The 22,955-nt window shown below is 41.0% G+C and overlaps 1 protein-coding gene across 1 annotated transcript in view; it reads left to right on the top strand.

The window, feature by feature from the left end:
- Positions 1 to 18,291, top strand: part of helt (helt bHLH transcription factor) — a 33,816-nt gene extending 15,525 nt beyond the window's left edge. Inside the window, exon 5 of the mRNA XM_088342911.1 lies at positions 17,660 to 18,291. Within this exon, the coding sequence (XP_088199037.1) occupies positions 17,660 to 18,291 (632 nt within the window). The remainder of the gene's footprint in view (positions 1 to 17,659) is intronic.
- The last annotated feature ends 4,664 nt before the right edge of the window (positions 18,292 to 22,955 follow it).

The following is a 22,955-nucleotide window of genomic DNA, read 5'->3' as shown; positions in this document are numbered from 1 at the left end:
AACATATGAGGTGTGACAACGTCAATCGAAAGAAAGCAACTTAAAAGTCTCTGCTGCACTGAATGGCCTTGTGTAGGGTTTGCATAAGTGTGAGATGCGGTCAGGCACCTGACATACTTGAGGCAGCGGCTGAGCGGGCCATAGGGGAAAATAAAACCCGGGGTCCTAATATGCTCCCAGTGCGCTTGGCTGGACTCACGAGGGGCCAAAAGTGCGACGGTTGCCCCTTTTGTGGGCCGGTTGACGGCTGCTCCAGCGTATTGATTCGTGTCCAGGGGGTGCCCCAAGGGTCTTGGCAGGTCTTGGGGGGTCATCCCTCCCACTCTCCCTATTTACCCCGGGGTTAACCTGTGAGTCCGGAGGGGAGACAAGTAAGATTGGCAGTCAAGTGACTGAATGAACCTCGGTGAAAGATGCAGCTTATCAATGTTTCTGTGCGACTGCGGCTAGCGTAACGCTTTTATTAAGGGAAGCGGGGATTTCGATGGCTGCAAATGCTCGTAATGAGCCAAGGGAAAATGTAGACACCGAATACAAGAAGTTTATTTCGGTGTTGGCTGCCCTTGTGACCTCACTTTTGGCCCTCACAGTGGGGAGCTCGTGTCGGACAATACTTTATCACTGGGCCACCCTATGTCAAATCTACACAGACAAAATTTTAAAAATCTGGTAACGAATATGGGTAGACCCCTATTTGAAGTGTTGAGAATAGGGCTGAATCACTTTTTCACAATACAGTATTCCCACGATTTTCATGGTTAACCCAGTGTGTGTGTGTGTGTACTATAACGTAACACAAGGAATCTGTAAACTTGCACGGAGTTTCCCTTATCTGGGATAATTTTGTACCGCAAAGAACTATGGGACTTGTAGTACCGAGACGAATGACACACACAAACTCTTTTACAAAAAAAGCCTCATGTATAGGAAGATTTCAATGGGACTTATGTGTTTTATTTATTGCCCTAACTGAGAAAATGCTATAGTCCATATGCTGTTTAGTTATATCCTTTTATTTATAGTGTAAGTCTATGCTTCTGGCACAGATGGGAAGGAGCAATAGAGCACTTGGTCTACCAGAATCTCTGGACGGTATTAGCTCAAGAGGTAGAGCGTTCACTTTGGGATCAAGAAGTCGCAGGTTCGATTCCCGTGTTATATGTCGAAGTGTTCTTGGGCAAGACACTGAATCCCTAATGCCCCCGATAGCAGGTAGTTGCCTTGCCTAGCTGACGCTGCTATTGGTTAATTGGTGTGTAAAAGGGAAAAGTGTGAAGCACATTGTAAAGCGCTTTGGAAGGTCTTCATTGACTTGAAAAGTGCTATATAAATCAATTTACATCTTTTTCTTTTTGAGAGAGCCACACCATATATGTATTTTAAGCCAAAGTTCAACCAAATCGCCAAACCAGCTCTACAGACATTCGCTAATTCTTCAGCACATTTAATTTCACTGTGTGACATTTTTTGATAAAATCTATAAAATAATAATACGAGAGCCTGTGTCCCATATCAATATCAATACAGTGGAACCTCAGTTTTCGAACGACTCTCAGTTCGAACAAAAAATTCGAGAAATCCTTGCTTCGTTGTTCGAACGCCGGGGTGGATGTTTCACATCACATTTTTTACTACTTTTAATTTTCTCAGGTGCAATTGCACCTCGAATACACTAGGGGACGTCCGAGATTAAACAAATGTGTAGCAAATTGGCCGAGTTACAGAATTTCACCACACCGATGAAGCTGCAGCCACCAGAGTCATCATGACTTTAATGACGCTGTCATGAACCACTTCCGAAAAGTGCTAAAAAGAAGGCAGAAGCAAGTGTCATTGGATAGATATTTTAAGTGAAAAGAGCACCCTGTAGCCAGTCATCCATAGCAAAGAGATTTGAACGTGTGAGCACTCCTCAGACAGAAGAGCTCCCCGAAGTTTTTATGGAAGGGGACTCTCCTTCCAAACAATAATTTTCCTTCCTCCTCCATCCCTCTCACCGTCCATCTGCGCCTTCTGCTGACCACCACAAAGGTAAAAATTCCTATTCATAATTCTTTTCTTTATCCTTTTTTTTATTTTTACACGTTCATGATATCGTAATCTTCGTAATCTTTCGTACGGAAGATCACGCTAACGCGAATGTACGATTAGCCTGGGTTAGCCTTATGATTAGGTTGAGCATTCAGGTAAACATTCAGGGTGTCTTAGCCTGGGTTACATTTATGTTATTTGTGTCTTAAATAAGGTTGTTGGAACGGATTAAAACGATTTACATTATTTTTAATTGGAAAAATGATTTCTGTGTTCGAACAAGTCGCTTTTCAAACAGGGTTCTGATACGGATTATGGTCGAGAACCGAGGTTCAACTGTATACCACTCAAAATTTGGCTCCCTCCCACAGTTATTAGTATTGAGGCTCATTTTGTCATATTTGTCCCAAGTAATGGTTTCAAGACAAAGTGCAAGCAAAGTTCTTTTGTAAAAATGTCACAAAATACTGCAAACGAGGATCCCGACATATTTACCTTTAGTGCAGGCGGCAAAGGGCGAGGGGAAAGAGCAGTGCGTGTGGCGTGTGTATAACTCCGTCCAGTCCTACCTCTTACCCAATCAAATTGCTCTGGGTGTAATGCCCAGGTTTTTGGGTGTTTACAGTCAATTTATGTGGGTTTGCTTCAGTGTCTCAACAGTAAACAAAGATTGTTTTGTGAGCTTACAAATAAAGTTTTTTTTTAGCGATGTAGAAACAAAAAGTAGTCTGATGGTAGCACGTGCTTGAGAATATGCTCTGTTCATACTGGACAATACAGAACACAGTGCAAGTGTGGTCCCGTTGTTGCACATGATAAATTTGTCTTAGAATGTAAAAACCTAGTGAAAGTGTTCGCATGTTCTATCTTATTCCCCAGCCAGATGTATTCAGTTTTGCAAGCCATTGGTTCCCGACCATTGCTTTAAGAACTGGAGCAAAAGAGCTGGCTGTGGATTTTGGTGAGTCAAATTACCAATACTGTATCATCTTTTATTTCATGTCAAACGTTGGATTCCGAAACGTCTATTTGCATTATGACGTCGCTTGTACCGCATGTTTAATGAGTTTTTCACTAGTCATGTAAACAATTTATTCACAATGGTCCAATTAGCACACAGAAAACAGAAATCCGTTTTCTGATTAGTTTTAGTGTACGGCTACTTTTAAAGTGACGCCAAAATTCAGCGATGTACACAGAAATCAGAATTAATTGATGAATAAAAATCCGCAGAACACAGGACTGTCATGGTCGCCTTGGCGACCGGTCTGCCCCGCCCCCTGGGCCCAGCTGAAGCAGTTCAACTAATCGAGTGTCTGCTATTTAAGGCTGGATTGTGGGCTTTGCGGGTGCGGGCTCATTACATATACACACTCCCGGTCTGTTATGCCTTGTCCTGTTTTAGTTTAAAACATTGTCCGTTCTTTTATGCCTTGTCCTGTTTAGTTGAGTTGGAAGAATCAACTATTTGTTTCGTCATGTCCCAGAGTTTTGGACAACTTTTATTTTGTTAAATAAAACTTTTGGATCGTTACGCAATTGAGTTCTCCCTTCCTGCCTCCTACCTCCGTTCTGGTCCGATCACTCCTTCCACTCCACTCCGCCTCGTGACAAGGACAAAAACTTCGATAACGACAGAGTACAGTGTACCATAAAATCCAGTCTATTCTTAAGTAAATAATAACAATATTTTACACACTTAATTGAATTCATTTCATGCAGTACTGATTTATGAGTCAGATTATTTAATATGAAATCCTTAAAAACCCTTCTCATAGTCAGCTGCTCTCATACACGCAGAGCTGCTACACTAAAACAGTGATGTAGTTTTCGATACACTAGAGTTGGTAGCAAATCCAACAAGGGCTTGAGGAGAGGCGTGCACCCTCCAATTTGACAAAGGCTTCTTCTTGCTGGGCCAAGCCTGTTGGATACTTTCAAAAAAGTACCCATGAAACTAAAATATATCATACTGACATATAGGTACATTTTATTTGTACTAAAGTCTTTTTTATCTTCCTTGTGACGATGGTCAGAAATGAAATTTTTGTGACCTGTGCAGAATTTTATTACTGGATTAGTCTGTCACTGGCTTACTTGACTTGTTCCAGTCTAATCTGATATAAAAAAGCAATAGCTTTGATTAATGAGAATATTTAATATATGAGTCCTGTGCCTCAAAACAACTGAGACTGAAATGTTTTTTCTTGCATTATCTAATTAAGTTACAAATGACTTGATTTTACAATTATTTAATTATTTTTCTAATCTTTTACTGTGCATTTTTCCCCAAAAACAAAAAAAAAAAGTGTGCATTTAATTGTATTGGATAATGGTTTGAAAATATAATTAAATCGAATCTATCGATGCATTTAACGTTCTCTTTATTTTTTCATAATAATTAGTAGTATATTTCCTATCACAAATATTATACTTTTCATTTTTATTTTATTATTTTTTACATATGGCTTTGAATGTAAAAACCTAATAAAATTTTGCGTATATTCTATTTTATTCCTGAGCCAGATGTACTCAGTTTTGCAAGCCATAGGTAAGAACTGGAGCAAAAGAGCTGGGTACTTTACTAATGTATATATATATGTATATCACTAGTATTGAACATATGCATTACGTAATATTCTGTTTTATACTATAATTGTTATACATCCACTAATTACCGTATTTTCCGCACTATAAGGCGCACCTAAAAGTCTTAATTTTTTTTCAAAAGCTGACCATGCGCCTTATAATACAGTGCGCCTTATTTATGGATCAATATTAAATCGCAAAGTCTTCCAACTAACTTGCAGCCGCCGACTAGATTTTCCCCCGAACGCCAAGTAGTCCGCGATGTATGCTGGGATTTTTTACTATTCTGTATTTGTAAATATTTTATTCTCCTGGATTTACTAAACTCACGGATATAAGAGGACCATGGCTGCACATTATTATTGAACACAACGACTTCGGTGAGCTACTTCGGCTATATATTTTCTCTGTATCTTGTTTCAGACTGAACTCGATGTTTCTGTGATAAGCGGTGCAGATAATGGGTGGAATGGAGTGTCTATTTTTAAATTAAACTCAATTCCAAGTGTTTATTGTCATATGCACAGTAAAGTTGCGAGCGAAAATAGAAACTAAGGAATGGTTAGCATTTCTTGAATCCCAAGACTTTAACCTTCCGAATGATGGAACGATGCATTTGAGTAACATCGTACGGACACCGCATCCGCACGTGTTCTCGACACGTATTTGTGTCTTTGCAAGTTTTGGGAATGTTAAGGGGGTAATAAGTTTGACTGAACTATCTGACTGTTTTGTCGACGATCCCATTGTAGCGCCTTATAATCCGGTGCGTCTTATGTATGTCAAATATAGGACCAAAAACTTTTTTTTCGGGGTGCGCCCTATAACCCGGTGCGCCTTATAGTGCGGAAAATACGGTACTCAAATTCTAAATTATACTTTTGGTATTCCGTATTTGTTATTATTGATCATTGTGTATTTCTCCAGAACAAAACGATGATTGTGTATGTTAAGAACAGCATGTTAATTATAGGTAAGATTTTGTACCCAGCCTCGAACCAGACCAAAATTTCGGGCCGGGTTCAGGTAAAAAATATCAACCATAAGTCGGACCGGGCCAGGTCAGGCTTCTCTCTCGACATTATTTTTTTTCTCTTTGAGGAGGATCTGCACAGCATGCACTTACTTTTACTCAAGGAATTATTTGGATGACTCTTTACTTGATATTATTCTGAAGTAACAGTACTTGAGTAACAATTCAGTGCCGGACCTCGGACGTTGGCGCCAAAGTGTGCAATTAAGCGCACTACTTCAGCGCTGCACGTCAAGCGCACACTTGTTTTCAGGGACCTAGCCAGAAGTAAAGCTGAAACTGAATTTCAGCGGCACGTGTACTTCAGCCGAAGCGTGCACTTTGGCGCCAAAGCACGCACAGCGCCAGAGTGCAGCATTGAGTTTACTTGAGGCCCGGTCCCTCAAATCAAGTTAACTGGATAGATTATTTTATACCCCTGGGCTGAGTCAGGCTTATCTCTAATGGAATCGCATGGGGATTTACAATAAAATCACATGTATTTGAAAGGATAGATGCCGTTCTGATTTATGTACCACCTTCTTATACTGTGGCCCATGAGCACAAACGTTTTTCGTGTTTTTCTGTGGATGGTTTAAATCACATTCTACAGTTTACAATCCAGCTGTGGTGATTTTGACAGCAGGGGATCGGGAGAGGATTATATCCACACAAGCATCTCAACCCCCATTTGTGTCGGGACGACACCCACAGACAACTTTATGAATAGCCGCTAACTCCTTTTCTCTCGCCGTCTCAACATTGGGGCGACAAGTTAAAAAAGCACTAACAAGATGCACATTTTTACACTGAAAACTGTTATTGTTGGGCCTCCTAATCTGGCCCACCATCTGAGAAGAGAGTCGGGGATTCATGGGGGAGTAAAGAGGGGGGCGGCGGTTGGGTAAGCGGAATGAGGGATCAGTCGGTTAGTAGCGAATGGATGTTTCTCTTTCCTCCATGGGAGGAACTTTGCATGGTTTGTGCGGGTCTTTGAGTGCCGGGCATGGACATGGAGATGATGCCGACGGGGCCTAGCTAGCGCTTTCCTACAGCTGCAGCTCAGCGGATTAGGCCTCGTCCGCCCGGGCAACATTACACAAGTGGCCTTTGAACAAAAGTCATGGCTACAATTAATGATATGTTAATCCCAAATGGAGCTACCTCCCAGTAGTGATTCTCCTGACATGGGAAGAATGTCCGAAAACGTCCCGGATCGCGAGCTGCCAAACAACACTACGGCCATTGTTGCCCGCCGGGTTCGCACCTACCACATTCGCTTCTTGGGACACCCTTGCCTCTACCCTATGAATAAAAAATGAAATCACCTCCCACGCCCACAAAAATGGATACATAAAAAGGGTGGAATGGAAAAGGAGGTAACAAAAAGTGTCGTGGTCGGGATCAGCCGGGGATTTCCCTCTATGTGGTTCCCACACACCGACACCCCGAATAGGACTCTGCACCCGGACGCTACCCGTATTTCCGCAGTCGGACCACACAAACAGTTTTCGGTCGTCCCACCGTTAATCTGTGCTGGCCGGCACAAAGCGGAGCCATGGAAGTTGTAGTACTGGTGGGGAAAAAGGGGGGTATTACTGTTTGAGTAAATGCTCCCTGTTGAACCAACTGCGGCCCAGCAGGCCGTTTAACCCAGGTTAACTCACTATCCTACTATATACACAACTAGTAGCCCAAATTGGGTAAAACAGTAAAAGAATACCCCCCAAAAAGGTTACGAAATTAACCCCAATTAGGTGAAAATTAGATTGGGGTTTTATGTTTGACCAAAAGTTTGGTTTGAGTGAATAACCTACAGTCTTTTTATTTTCACAAAACAAAAATTAGGGTAGCTTGTGCTATAATTCCTTTTGATGAGGATAAGTTGTTGGACAATGACTGGATAGCACCTGTAAGTGAGTTGTTTTTTGGACCCGACCCACAAAACAAACTTTTATTTATCTATGAACTAATTAGTGAATGTTATTTTCAGGGAAATTGAATATTTTTTTGGTTTGCTTTAAAAGATATGTTGGGTTTGTACATCAGCTCTTCGTTTGATGGACCATTTGGGGTGAAGCAAATAACTCAGAATAAGATGAGCCCAATTGAGTATATTTTTCAACCAATTGTCATAAAGGTGAACCATCCCACTGCCGAGTTATGTATTCTAGAAAAAAATATATGGAAATGAGGATATTGGGTAAAGATTTATATTCTAAAACGAGTAAAAGAAAATATCCATTCTCAAGAGTTTAAGACACCAAGAATGGGGTAACCAGGTAATAAGGGCGTGGGTCAAAATGAAACATAAGATTACTAAATGGGCTAAGTTAACATTTTGGTTCAATTGTTAATTGAATAAACTTATTGAATTGAATCCACCAACCTTACTTTGACTTATTCAATACGAAATATTGTGAGAAAGTGAATATACCATTTTTTACCGGTTGGTCAAAGCAGTGTTTTTCAACTTTCTTTGAGCCAAGGCACGTTTTTTACATTACGGCACACCACTAACCAAAAATGTTATAAAATGACGCTGAACAGTATGTTTAATTACAATATAATTTATAATACCCCCAGTTATTACAGCACTCACACTTGAAAATGATTCATTAATGTTTTATTAAATTTTAAATAGTGACATTGGATAATTTCTCACGGCACACCTGACGATCTCTCACGGCACACTAATGTGCCGCGGTACAGTGGTTGAAAATCACTGCGTTAAAGAAACCAGATATAATAGAATAAACTTACTGAAAATGTGGCGTTAGTGAAGCAAACAACCTTTCTCTCAAATTGAATTACTAACCAATAAGGCAACCTATTTATACGAGTTCCTGTATTTATTTGTCTCATATTGTTTCACAATTGAAAAACCCCGAAACATTGTGACAGTCACACTTCAGAGGGTCATCAACACAGCCCAGAGAATCATTGGTTGCTCTCTGTCTAGTCTGGAGGACATTGCCTGCTTTCGCTACCTCAGCAGAGCAGAAAACATCATCGAGGACTCTTCTCATCCCGGCCACCACCTCTTTGACCCGCTGCCCTCCGGCAGACGCTACAGGCCACACAAAAGAAAAACAAACAGACTCAGAGATAGTTTCCTCCCCAGAGCCATTACCACCCTAAACACACACTGCACAAAAAACTGAAACTCTCCACAAATACTCTTCAAGGAGGAGTACCCGCAAACACACTACCTCATACTGCAAACACACTACCGATGCTTACTTTGCACAATGTTGCCTATTTTGCACTACTCCATATTGCACTAATACGATCCCAAAACTGTAAGTAAACACCCAATGTAAATATCTTCTGCCTCTACATGCCCACACTTTCATGTGTAAATATTGTGTAAAATATCCTTTTATCTTTTTTTTTTTTTTTAGCCTTACAGTTAAATGTGTAACTGGAGTGTCACGTCCAATTTCGCTGTCACAATATATTCAAACGATTTTGTAACAATGACAATAAAGGTCTATTCTATTCTATTCTATTCTATCACACCATATTTGTCAAGCGTAGGGTTAATAGAATTTAACAATTTTGTAACCAACTGGTGAGAAACTCATTCGTGTTGTACTTTTCTTCTCACAAATTATTACTTTAAAAACGTGTATTTGTAAAAACTGTATTTGAAAGCCAATTTTTTGTTTTTCTCCTGTCTCTTTTTACCCTAAAGTGCACAAAAAAAAAATACATGTAACTAGCATAGCTCGTCCACAATTTTAGTTACTCACACGAAGCAGGTTCAAAAATGTATCAAAAAACAAATTATTGTCAGTTTAGTTAAATTGTTATTCGCAGTACCAAATTTGGCGATACGCTCGAGCTTTCCAGTTAGTTATTGGATCACTTTCCTTGCCCTCATGTAGGTTTTAGGTATGGAGATGTTGTAATGGTGGTCTGTGCAGGCCTTTGAGACTTTTTGTGATTAAGGGCGATTCAAATAAATATGACTTGACTTGATGTTTCACCAATTGCCAAAGCAACCACTATTAAGCCTCATTTGCTAATCATTGGCCATCGTGCAGCCCATTTGACGCATTCACAAATATAAAAAAGTTGAAGACAGGGCGGAAAAAATACCGCACAGGCGCTGACGCGGGATCAATCCCATTTGCACTAGCATTTGGAAGTTTTGAATAAAAAATGAGCGCGCTAGACGGTGGAGCGGTTTGATTAGCGCGCGGGCCTCCTTTCTCCGCTGGAGAAAAGTCTTCTTTTCCTAGCCCCTTTCACACGTCCTGTCCCTCGCTTGCCCACTGTTGGTATTACAAAATCCCCTTTCAGTAGCACCCTTGTCACCTGTCAGCTAAGCCAGGCCCGTTTGCAAGGTCTTTATCCTCCATCGACACATTCACGGATACACGGACACAAATCCCAAACGCACACATGCCCACCCACTCGCCCCCTTGCACGCACGCTAAAACCGCATGTCTGAGAGCTGTTACTCTTGCAGTTTAAAATTCATTACCCCCACTCTCTGTGTTTGCCAGTGCAGGAAGGGGGGAACATGTCATCCTGATGCAGGGAGGGCGAAGAAAAGAAGACAGTTAGCGGTTAGTGTAGTTGTATGGACATACATCAGGCCATGATTACCGTATTTTACGTACTAATAAGACGCACCTAAGAAAATTTAAAAAATGCACCCTATAATCTGTTGTGCCTCAGAAATATGCATATGCACCTTATAGTTAGGTGCGCCTTTAAGTCCAAAAATTACCGTAGATGGAGTGTAAAGCATCATAGTGAGAGCTCTCTGTTTGGCTTACTGCTTGAAAAGTAACAAGGGGAAATGAATCAATGTTACATAAATACAAATCAAAGAAGTGTGAAATCATTCAAAATCCATATAATTGTAATCTTTCTTTGAAATATGAGTTTCCTAGTGACGTGCAGTCAGGGGAGGGGGGAGAGTTTGTGCCTCACCTGTGTTAATGGGTATATAGATGAACAAATATAGTAAATGTTTTTTTAATATATATATATATATATATATATAAAATGGGTTTATATATATATATATATATATATATATATATATATATATATATATATATAAAATGGGTTTATATATATATATATATATATATATATATATATATATATATATATATATATATGTTAAAAGTTCATTTTACTTCAACATTTTTGGAGTCAAAATCGCTGAATTTTCACATTACCAATGTAAATACAATTAGTGTGTAATGTTTTACTGTGCTGGGCGTCTGCAGATGCAGAGTGAGGCATGCAATTATCTTGCCTCAAGGCAGGGGGCGATAATTAGGCCAAGGATTCTGGTTTGGAGCACGGCTCAGCCCCAAACAATGGAATATAGTCAAGTCATGTTTATTTGTATAGCCCTTTATCACAAGGAGTCTCAAAGGGCTGCACAGATCACAGATTATTGCAAACTGCAGACTAGTATTACACCATCCCCTGATCTAAAACCTACATGAGGGCAAGGAAAAACTCAAAAACCTCAACATAAGTAGAATGAAGAAACCTTGAGAAGGGACCGCACATGAGGTGTTCCTCCTTCCAGGATGACCAGGCTGCAATGGATGTTGCAATAACATATAATAGACAGATATTGTGACAAGTGACATTTCCCACCAGAACACTTGTCTATTTCTTGCAGCATGGTGTAAAGACAATGGTCCAAGAAATCGGGCAGGGACTCACTGCAATCGGCGAGGGTGCCTTTGAAGTGATAGTATTTGTATTTGCAAGTCAAGCCATTCAACGATTTTCTTCTCATGGGGCGGAGCAGTAGCTCAGCAGGTAGAGCACTTGTCTTGCAGGTTCGATTCCTGGCTTCTCCGATTTAAATGTCAAGACACTTAACCCCTAATGCAGGTAGGTGCCTTGCATGGCTGACACCACTATCGGTGTGTTAGTGTGTGTGTGAATGGATGAGTGTGAAGACAATGTAAAGCGCTTTGGGAGGTCTTCAGTTACTTTAAAAGGGCTGTACAAATGCAGGACATTTTACCATATCTTGTTGGATGTACTTTTTTCCATACTGGAGGATCACCTTTCTATTGATGCTTTCATTCATAGTGAGCAGTGTATAGACTTATTTGATAAGTTAAGGTAAGCCAATAAAGTTTTTCTATGCTACAGTTTATATATTGCTGATTTGATTGTACAGCCAATAAAATGATGAATCAGATGCAGGTTTAGTTATTTGTAAATCTGACACGAACCTCAACGCACGTCACTGGCATTTTGTAAGATCAAACTTTATACCTGGACAAATACAAAATTTTGTGCTGTGGAATACATCTTTTTTTTGGTAGTAATAATAATGAATGTATTGTAAACCAGGCAGGCTATTAAGCTGCCGGACATTAACACACAAGCAGGGTCAGGGGGTCAATCTCTCCGGCCATCAAGACGGACGCACAAGCCACGGTTGATCCCTCAATCAAAGGATCAGACGTGCGTTGTCAAAGATGGATTCCCCAGACCTTTTTGCTGCTTTAAGGTTTTTCCCCTTTTAAGAATACCACAGACATGTAAGAAGACGTTCAGTTCTGCTTTCAAAATTGTGACAGTTATTGAGGGGCATGACATGTAATTGGATCACAATTCAGTGACTGATTTGATGAAAAAAAGTCGCAAATTGGAATGCAATTAAATTTTTTCAATGCAAATTTTCTTATCATATTCTACGGGAATAATCATTCAAAATTGATAACGCTTCTTTCTGATTATTTTTTCTTTTTTTTTTTTAAAGAATTGTTGCCATTAGATCCTGTCGGGCGCAGTGGTTAGCGCTTGTGCGACACAGTGCTGAGGTTGTGAGATCAAACCTTCCTGTGTGGAGTTTGCATGTTCTCCCCGTGCTTGCGCGGGTTTCCTCCGGGCACTCCGGTTTCCTGCCACATTCCAAAAACATGCATGTCAGGTTAATTGCCTGGTCCGAATTGCCCCTAGGTGCCCCTAATGGAGCTAATCTAACACATGGGGCAAATTTCCTTGATTATATGTATTATATGTATTCAACTGGTAACCTAACTGCCAGTTTCACTGACTTTCCAAGATGGTGGGCAGTTCTAAAGTGACAGTGGCAGCAGGTTGTTCAGATGAAAACGAAAAGGGAGGACCCTATCAGCCATAACAAGACAAGTTGATCGTTCAAAATTTGATTGCAAGAATATTGAATCTTTACAAAACTACAAACTCCTTCAAGTCGCCCCAAGAGGCTGGTCGTCCACAGAAAAGAGCCCTGATCTCAACCCAATAGAGAACGTCTGAACAATCTTTGGTGACAAAGTTATGGTTCAGAAAGCCACTACAAACATACGAATGTGGAGGAGGCTGGAAGAAGAATGGACCAAAATCACACCGGAGCAGTGTAAGAGACTGGTGCCAACCTGTGGCAGCAGATGTAACCAAAGTCATTGTTGTTCTCTGATTTTGATCAGTGTGTTTCCTGCAAAATATATTTTTTTGTGAAATGCCTTTAGTCATTTTGTGAAAAAAGTTTAGCAGTACCATTATTTAGACACAATAAAATTTTACTTAACTGGAACAGTGAAGATTGTATTTCATAATATTTATTTAATATTTTATAAGTTCTCTCATTTTGATCTCCAGTGTATATCTACATTTTCATGATGCCTTGACCCAAATCACAAGCAGACAGGAAACAGAGACGTTACTCTACATACGGAGGAACACCAATGATTTTGGGAATGCAAAATAACTAGTAGTTGATATTGTTTAGTGAGGAACATGTCGTAAAGAGGGTCTGAAAAACATTTCATTCCACACCTTAAAGTGAAAACACTGCAAAGCCGGGTCGCTGTATCCTGGGGCATCTATTGTTGTTGATTATTGCCACTCTTAATCAAAGATTCACACAGCTCGAAGCAAAAAGAGCAATTTTAAAGTGCCTAACTTGAAGCTAACATTACAAACTGCCGTAGACAAGCTAGAAAATAGCATTTTCTGTATGCACGTAGGGGTTTACAGTACACTGATTTTGTCAGCAAATGTTTGCCTTTTGCAAGCACAATCTTTTAAACGTAAATAGATGTAACTGGTCTGCATTCATATAGCACTTTTCAAGTCAATGAAGACATCCCAAAGCACTTTACAATGAGCTTCACACTTCCCCATCCACACACACTCACATACTGATAGCAGAGTCAGCCATGCTTATCGAGGGCATTAGGGATTCAGTGTCTTGCTCAAGGACACTTCGACAAAACAAGGAGGAGCCGGTAATCTAACCTGCGATCTCTTGATCCCAAGACGAGCTACTGCCGCCCCAACTTGATATTTCAGCAGAGTTTTTATTATGCTAATTTTGTTTGATTAATTGCTAATTAGCTCCTCCTTTTGAGGATAATAACAAGCACAAAAGAGGCTGCCGTAGGTTATATGTTTAGGAAGTGGCACATGAGATGACCTCGTTCGCATCAAGATGGTCCACCACCCATATTAAGTGGTCCAAACCCCTCAGAAAGGCCTGCTGAAGAATGCCCATTGTCAATTATCTCAAAGGTGGTGCAAATTGACTAACACTCCGGCGGATTCCGGGCAGCAAGATTCATTCAAAATGGTGGGTGTTGGGGACGAAAGTGCTAAAAGGCACTGATACAACTGCTAAATGTTGCTAATCACATGCAAATGCTCACAGGGTGCAACAATGAAAACAAGTGGGATTTTAATTTCTGCATGTTACAATGTGAAGGGCATTAAAAGCAAATGAGACTTGAATTTTTTTTTCAGTCAGTGGATTATAATTGAGCCTCACTTTTGTAACTTTAGACATAATGCAGAGTATTACACGCCATCCCCACAGTCAAACATGATATTGGCAGCATCATGGTTTGGACCTTTTCTTCAGCAGGGACAGGGGAGATGGTTAAAATTGAAGGGAAGATGGATGGAGCCAAATAAAGGACCATTCTGGAAGAAAACCTGATGGAGTTCGCAAAAGGCCTGAGACTGGGACGGAGATTTGTCTTCCAACAAGACAATGATCCAAAACATAAAGCAAAAGCTACAATGGAATGGTTCACCAAAAAACATATCCAGGTGTTAGAATGGCCAAGGCAAAGTCCAGACCTCAATCCAATTGGGAATCTGTGGAAAGAACTGAAAACTGCTGTTCACAAACGCTTTCCATCCAACCTCACTGAGCTCGATCTGTTTTGAAAGGAGAAATGGGCAAAAATATCAGTTTCTCGATGTGCAAAACTGATAGAGACATACCCCAAGCGACTTGCAGCTGTAATCGTAGCAGAAGGGGCCACTACAATGTATTAACTCAACGGGGCTGAATAATTTTGTACACCCACTTTTTCGTTTTTTATCTGTTGAAAAAGTTTAAAATATCCAATAAAGTGTGTTCCACTCCATGATTGTGTCCTACTTATTATTGATGCTTCACAAGAAATTACAGTTTTATATCTTTGTTTGAAGTCTGAAGTGTGGCAAAAGGTCACAAAGTTCAAGGGGGCCAAATAGTTTTACAAGCCACTGTAGCAATAACGTGATAATTTATTTTAGAAATACATATCAAACTGGTAGTCTTACGCAATACTATCTGAAAGATATTAGCTCTCAGCTTCAAAAAGGTTGGTTACGAAGTATACAGACGCTGCCCTATTTACGAACGGGATAGGTTCTGGATCGTTTGCAAGTTGAATTTCTTCACAAGTTGCTTTAGTGCTATATTTTCTATGTTTAAGGTTTATAGAAGTATGTTTAAGGCTTGCATGAGTAACCTGTATTGTTTTGTACTAAAAAATAAACATTTCATAAAATAACATGCTCTATAAACATAAATAAAGTGAAGTTTAACTTAACGTATTTTCCGCACTATAAGGCACACCGGGTTATAGGGCGCACCCCGAAAAAATCGTTTTTGGTCCTATTTTTGACATACATAAGACGCACCGGATTATAAAGCGCTACAATGGGAACGTCGACAAAACAGTCAGATAGTTCAGTCAAACTTATTACCCCCTTAACATTCCCAAAGCTTGCAAAGACGCAAATACATGTCGAGAACACGTGCGGATGCGGTGTCCGTACGATGTCACTCAAATGCATCGTTCCATCATTCGGAAGGTTAAAGTCTTGGGATTCAAGAAATGCCACACATTCCTTAGTTTCTATTTTCTTTTTTCGCTCGCAACTTTACTGTGCATATGACAATAAACACTTGGAATTGAGTTGAATTTAAAAATAGACACTCCATTCCATCCATTATCTGCACCGCTTATCACAGAAACATCGAGTTCAGTCTGAAACAAGATACAGGGACAATATAAAACCCGGAGTAGCTCACCGAAGTCGTTGTGTTCATAATAATGTGCAGCCAATGTCCTCTTACATCCGTGAGTGCAGTAAATCCAGGAGAATAAAATATTTACGAATACAGAATAGAAAAAAATGCTTTCTGTGTGCCATCAGCCACGTGCTATACGCATTCATCTTTTTCGGCCAATTGCAGGCTTTGTTTTGCCGTCTAAGCCAATGCCAGCCTGTAAATGATAAAAAGGATCCGCCTCTTTACCTCCGAATAACTTTAGCAAAAAGTGATCGATTCAACTGATGATTGACACATCTTTTTCGGCCAATTGCAGCCTTTGTTTTGCTGTTCAAGCCAATGCCAGCCTGTAAATGATAAAAAGGATCTGCCCCTTGACCTCCGAATAACTTTAGCCAATAGTGATCGATTCAAATGATGATTGAGACATTGGTTAGCCAATGAAACGCCGGTAAATAAATCCCAGCATACACCGCGTACTACTTGGCGTTCGGGGGAAAATCTAGTCGGCGGCTGCAAGTTAGTTGGAGAACTTAATGTTGATCCATAAATAAGGCGCACTGTATTATAAGGCGCATGGTCAGCTTTTGAAAAAAATAAAGGCTTTTAGGTGCGCCTTATAGTGCGGAAAATACGGTACTTGTGGAAGATGGGCTTCAAGAGTTAGGCGACTTCCTCCTCCATGGTAAAAAGTGGCCAAAAATAAGCGCTCCGACCAGCATCAAGCTTTCTTATTCAACTATTTCAAAACAAACGTCTCACCTCTTCTTTACACTTGACACTAACCATTTAGAATGGATGCACGAGATATTAAACAATAAAAATGTCAAATTTCTCAGCGTGCTGGAGATACAGTAAAGTATGTTTACACACCAACTTGGAAGAGGAAGCCAAATTTCTTCTTCAGGGTGGATGCTGGGTGAGCTCTCACAGCGCCACACGGCGGAAAAAAGCACTACAGTACTATCCTGTACACAATACAAAATCTAACTTATACCAATGTCCGAATATTTTGCGACATCCCGAAAAAAAAATGTTGCTGTCTACCTTTTTTCCATAACTCGAATGTTCGTAAGTGGGGGAGTGTCTGTATAACCAAAACAAAATAATGCAAAAAAAAAGTAGTATTACAACTTGGCATGTTACAACATATCACGTCCCATAACCTGGTTTATATATATATATATATATATATATATATATGTAATTTATTTATATATATATATATATATACAGTATATAGATAAAACACATTATTTACTGAAAAAACAAAGTTGTAACATGACTTTGTAATATAACTCCAGAGAAAGACAAGAACATTTACCATTCTATACCATATACAGTGGAACCTCGGTTTTCGAACGCCTCTCAGTTCGAACAAATCGGTTCTCGACCAAAACTTTCGAGAAATTCTTGCTTCGCTTTTCGTTCAGAAAATCGGAGTTCGAACGCCAGTACGCTAGGGGCGATGCTAAGCGGCGCACGGGTGTAGATTGTAAAGACATTCAATATATTTGTTCGCTTCAGTAAACTTCATGATAATACAGTTTATTAAAGTTCATTTAACTTTATTCCAAAACTAAATTTCAAAACTATATTCAAAAGGTATATTCTAAGAAATTGTTGAGGTGATTAAATGTATGCAATGTTTTAACATGTTTTAATGCAATATGTCAAAATGCCATTATATTAAACAAATGTTTAACTTGTTTCAGGTTCGATCCACACTGAGGCTCCAGACACCCTCATCAGTCTGCCACAGGCCCGCTCCCATGCGCTGCCATCACTGGAAACTCCTGACTCCATGGCAAGCCAGTCCAAGATCCTGGAAGAGATGGAATTGGCAGCAGCGGAGCAGGGCTCGACCACGTGTAGTCGCTGGCGCAAGACCAGGAGGAGAGATGAGGAGAGCCTGGAGGAGGAGGGCTGGATGCAGGAACTAAGTTCCACCATGAGGGCCAACCAAGCACTGCTGGAGAAGAAGTCTCAGGCTCAGTCAGACCGAGAGGCCTTCATCCGCTTTGTTTCTGACACACTCCGCACTGCTCCCCAGGAGCAGTACTCTGTCATGAAGGATCTCTTCACGGATAATATGCGTGAGGGAGGACAGAGTCAACAATACAGCAGCCGTGACACTCAAGGGCCTTCTTCATCGTGGGCCAGACCGGGCCCCTCAGCGTCTGCACCACCAGGCTGCACAGCCTACTCACAGCCCTACTTCAGTAACAGCCAGTACTACCTGCCCCAGCCCAACTATGACCAGTACAGTTTAATCCAATATTTATTTCTTGTTTTCTTATATTTCCACCACCCCCCAACACAAATTAACACACAAACAATCAAATAAAATTCGACTCTGTCGCTGTCACAATAACTATAAACGGGGTAGGAGCATGTCATCCTGCCATGGAACCCTTACAGCCGGTGAGTTGCACCACTCCATGATGAGGTTCCTCTGAGCCTTGGCTTTCCTGAAATCTCTGTTGGGGCCTGGTACTCGGTCAGGTCTCGTGTCGTCAAGGTTCCTTCCTGCGCGCCAGGCACCAGGGTTCCATTTGGACGCTCGAAATCTACAAGTGTGTTATGCATCACCGGGTAACGTGTTCTCATCAGGTTGTGGAGGAGTACACACGCCTTGACCAGGAGCCTCACAGTGTCAGCTTCATGCATCATGATAGTCAGGAGAACTTGAAATCGGTTGGCAAGGATGCCAAACAAATTCTCAACTACCCTTCTGGCTCGCGAGAGTCTATAGTTAAACATCCTCTGCTTCCTGGTCATGTCCCTGTTACCATACGGCTTCATCATGTAGGTCCGGAGTGCGCAAGCATCATCTCCCACCAGAAAGTAGGGTATATCCTCAGTGTCACCTGGGAGAGGATCAGGCTGTGGGAAACCAAGTAGGTCGTTGTTCTGGAGACCCTCTCTGAAATCACTTCCATTGTAGATTTGGGCATCAGACGAAGACCCCTTGCCGCTGACGTCTATCCAGAGGAACCTGTTTTTGGTTTGAACAAATTTATTGACACTAATAACAGAAAACAATCATGACAATCTCAACAACAATTAAGCACATTCACAATAGCATATTTCAATATGACGTTTAACAGCAAACACAATGTGAGGTTTGAACAAACCTGTAGTCAGATGTGACGACTGCCAGGAGAATGACACTGAAGAAGCCCTTGTAGTTGTAGTAGTCGGACCCAGTGTTGGCAGGAGCTTTACAGGCAATATGTTTGCCGTCTATTGTACCGATGACGTGTGGAAAGTTCCAACTGTTCATCCATCCGTCACTAATCTGACGCCACTCTGCATCAGTCTGTGGTGGCGTGAGCAGCTCATCACGGTACTCCTTGACGATGGCCACACACACTTCGCGCACCACCACACTGATGGTGATGTGAGGGACCCTCCAGCCATATTGCATTTCGCGGTACTTGGCGCCAGAAGCAAGGTGCCTCAGGGTGAGTGCGACCTTCAGTTGGTGGTCTCCTTGGTAAGGGCTGGTGTCAGTCTCTGCACAATCTCATCAAACATGGCAGGTGGCATTCTCATGAAGTTCTGGAAGGCCCTTGGATCTTCATTACGGAGCTCCACCATGAGACGATCGTACAGCCCCAGCTCAGGTCTCCTGCCAATCCAGTCGCGCACCCAGATGTTCCGGACCACCCCCCTCCTCCTCTTTCGTCTTCTTCTATCAGTGAGGAACCGATGGACCAGTACCAGTTGTTTCTGATGCTGCTTGAGCAGCAAGACGAGGTCACTACGGTGACGGGGATCCATGTTCAACCCTTGACTAACATGTGCTCGGCAAATCGCGCTGTATATAGGTGGAGAAAGGCGTTTGACTGTAACACGCGTAACACGCTAAATCACGTAATAATAACACCGCGATACAGGCGCAGAACACGCTATGACCGTGCTCCACCCACAATTACTGGCTGAAATTTATAGCGTCGTACCCGCGTGTAACCACGCCCTGGCCGCGGCCATAGCACGTCGTTCCGTGTCATTACCTCGTGTGTACCACGTGTGCCGCCCGCGGTTAACACGTGCTCTAAAGTATTGAGCAGCGCAAAACTTTTTCGCGCGGCCAACCGCGTGTGAATTTCCGACCGCGAGTAAAGCACTTCTGTATCTCGTCTATATAACGATCTCAAAGCGTCCAACAGAAATTTCTGGCCGTGATTCAGCCTCGATACAGACGCAAACGGCTGTGTGACCGGGCCCTAAGAAAGAAATAATAGAAAAATATGAAGATGTGAGAGTTTCCCTTCTTTCGAGGGAATAGAGCATGGCTTCTGCAGACCACCACAAAGGTAAGAAATCCTATTCATAAATCTTTTCTTTATCCTTTAACCGCTCACCACTTGTTGTGGAGACCCGGGTGCTAAATGACGTGTAAACGACCTGTTTTTTTTTATTTTTACACGTACATGTTAGTGTAATCTTTCATACGGAAGTAATGTTGACCTAGAACAAATAAATTAAAATCACCAGATGATGGCAGTAGCCCAATGCCACCTTGCCCTTGGCTTTCAGTGAGGATTTTAGTCCATATGATTTTCAACATGGCAGCTGTAAATTCGAAAAAAGGAAAGTTGACCGTGAGAGCCGCCGCTTCCAGGACAAGTGGAAACTGGAGTATTTCTTCACCGAAATCAGAAACAACTGCGTCTGCCTAATTTGCGAAGAGACTGGCTGTTTTCAAAGAATAGGTTTTCAAGAGGCACTGCCAGATGAAATATACTGACTACAAAAACCTAACTGGGAACAAACGCTGTGAAAAGGCGAAGCAAATGGAAGTTGTTTTAACGGTGCAGCATCCCTTTTTTATGACACCCTGCAAATCAAATGAAAACGCTACAAAGGTGGGCTACGAGGTTGCGACACTGATCGACAATCACTGGAGGGTGAATTTATTGAGACTATTAGCGTAATCTTTCGTACGGAAGATTACGCTAATGCGAACGTACGATTAGCCTGGGTTAGCTTCATGTTTACTTTCATGGTAAACATTCAGGGTGTTGTAACGGATTAAAACGATTTTACATTACTTTTAATGGGAAAAACGATTTTCAGTGATCGACCAAATCGGTTTTCGAACAGGGTTCTGGAACGGATTATGGTCGAGAACCGAGGTTCCATTGTAACTATATTTGTGGGTGCTTAAATGGCAATAAAGTGGCAGGTTGCATATTTCAATGTAAGTATTGATGTCATATACATTTGAAATAAAAAATAAAAAATGTAACAGGGTAACGAGTTACTAAAAGGTTAACATTGACTCTTTAACCCTAATAGTTACCTTGTTAAAGTTTGTTTTGGGATTACGAACCAAAGTCGAAACTCACTAAAACGTAATGGAACCGCTCAAATAATTACAGTATAATGTATTCATAAACGTTATTGCACTTCTTTTCATTGCACCTTTTTAGATATATGACGCAGTATTTTCTTTGCACTATTAGAAAGAAGCCCAGTTTAAGCACTACGTTGTAAATATTTTTTACTGATTTTTATTTTGATAATCTTTTTATTACACGTTTACCGTGGAGTGACGTGTCTAATCTCAATGCATACAATGTTTACTCTGTTGCTATCAATAACGATAAAGACAATCCAAAACAGGTTCAGTCCATTCTAACAACTAAAAATCCTAAAGAATGCCCGAAGATCTGCCTTGCCTTCACCTTGTGAATCACCTACTTCATCTTTACCCCACTCTTGTCATTTGCATCATATTCTGTTCCCCACTGACTGTGCGTCCTCAGCTATTCCTGATTGGTCATGGAGATTTTGGTACTTGCAGATGTGTGTGTGTACCTTAGCTGCTGTGCCCATGGCACCGCCCTCATATGGTGGAGGTTTTCAACTGGTGTCAAAGGTACACACTCACAGCTTCTCTGGAACCGCACGGAAGGAGGCCAAAAGAAGAATCAAATAATCTGCTTTCCCTGAGCTGGGGCTCTGCTCTGACTCCCCAGCCCGCTCCTCGGATGTATCGCAGGCCAAGGCCGCAGCTTTAAAGTTGGGGGCTGAGCCTGGGGATAGGGAAATCATATTGAAAATCAAAATAAAATATCAATTCACACCTTCATTGGTTATAGCATATTTGGGTGAAATGAATTGTTGTAATATTGAAATGTGTCACTGCATGTCTCATCATGATTGTACGATTTCTTCATTTATAACCTGTTGATTATTTCAGTCAGTTACAACTCCTTCACTTATTTAGTCATAATTAATGTGCTTCATGATTATTTATTTATTTGAGTGTAATCGTTTACTTCTGGAGATTATTATTTTACTTCTTGATACATCCATTCCTTACTCAGTCTTCGTATTGTTTCAAGTGATGGCTTGAGAATTTTATCAGTATTCAACATAACCAGTCCAGACATAGAGCTGGTGTGAAGTTATAGCCTGCCCACCCAGTATAAAAGTGATTGTCCGCCATTTTGACGGCACACGTGTGACTCAAATAGCTTTTTTTCAGAATGATTTTTCTGTAAATAACTGGAGCCCAGAATATTCTATAATAAACCTACAAAAGTCCTACAACTGAACTGCTTAACTCTAGTTGTTCTACTTCAGGACTTAAAAGAAGTTTTTCACTTAGTGCAGGCATGTTCAAAGTCCAGCCCGGGGGCCAGTTACAGTCCATGATCAAATTCTTACTGGCCCGCTGCCTTTATCATTACAATAATCATATGTGGCCCACCAGTAATGTTGACCTAGAACAAATAAATTAAAATAACCAGATGATGGCAGTAGCCCACTGCCACCTTTCATTGAGGATTTTAGTCCATACGATTTCCGACATGGCAGCTGTAAATTCAAAAACAGGAAAGTTGACTGTGAGGGCCGCCGCTTGCAGGACAAGTGGAAACTGGAGTATTTCTTCACCGAAATCAGAAACAACTGCGTCTGCCTAATTTGCGAAGAGACTGGCTGTTTTCAAAGAATATGTTTTCAAGAGGCACTGCCAGATGAAATATACTGACT

This window comes from Urocampus carinirostris, chromosome 8, assembly GCF_059441175.1.
Source record: "Urocampus carinirostris isolate Australia breed hairy pipefish chromosome 8, RoL_Ucar_1.0, whole genome shotgun sequence".
NCBI lineage: Eukaryota > Metazoa > Chordata > Actinopteri > Syngnathiformes > Syngnathidae > Urocampus > Urocampus carinirostris.
This window is presented reverse-complemented; position numbering and strand designations above follow the sequence as displayed.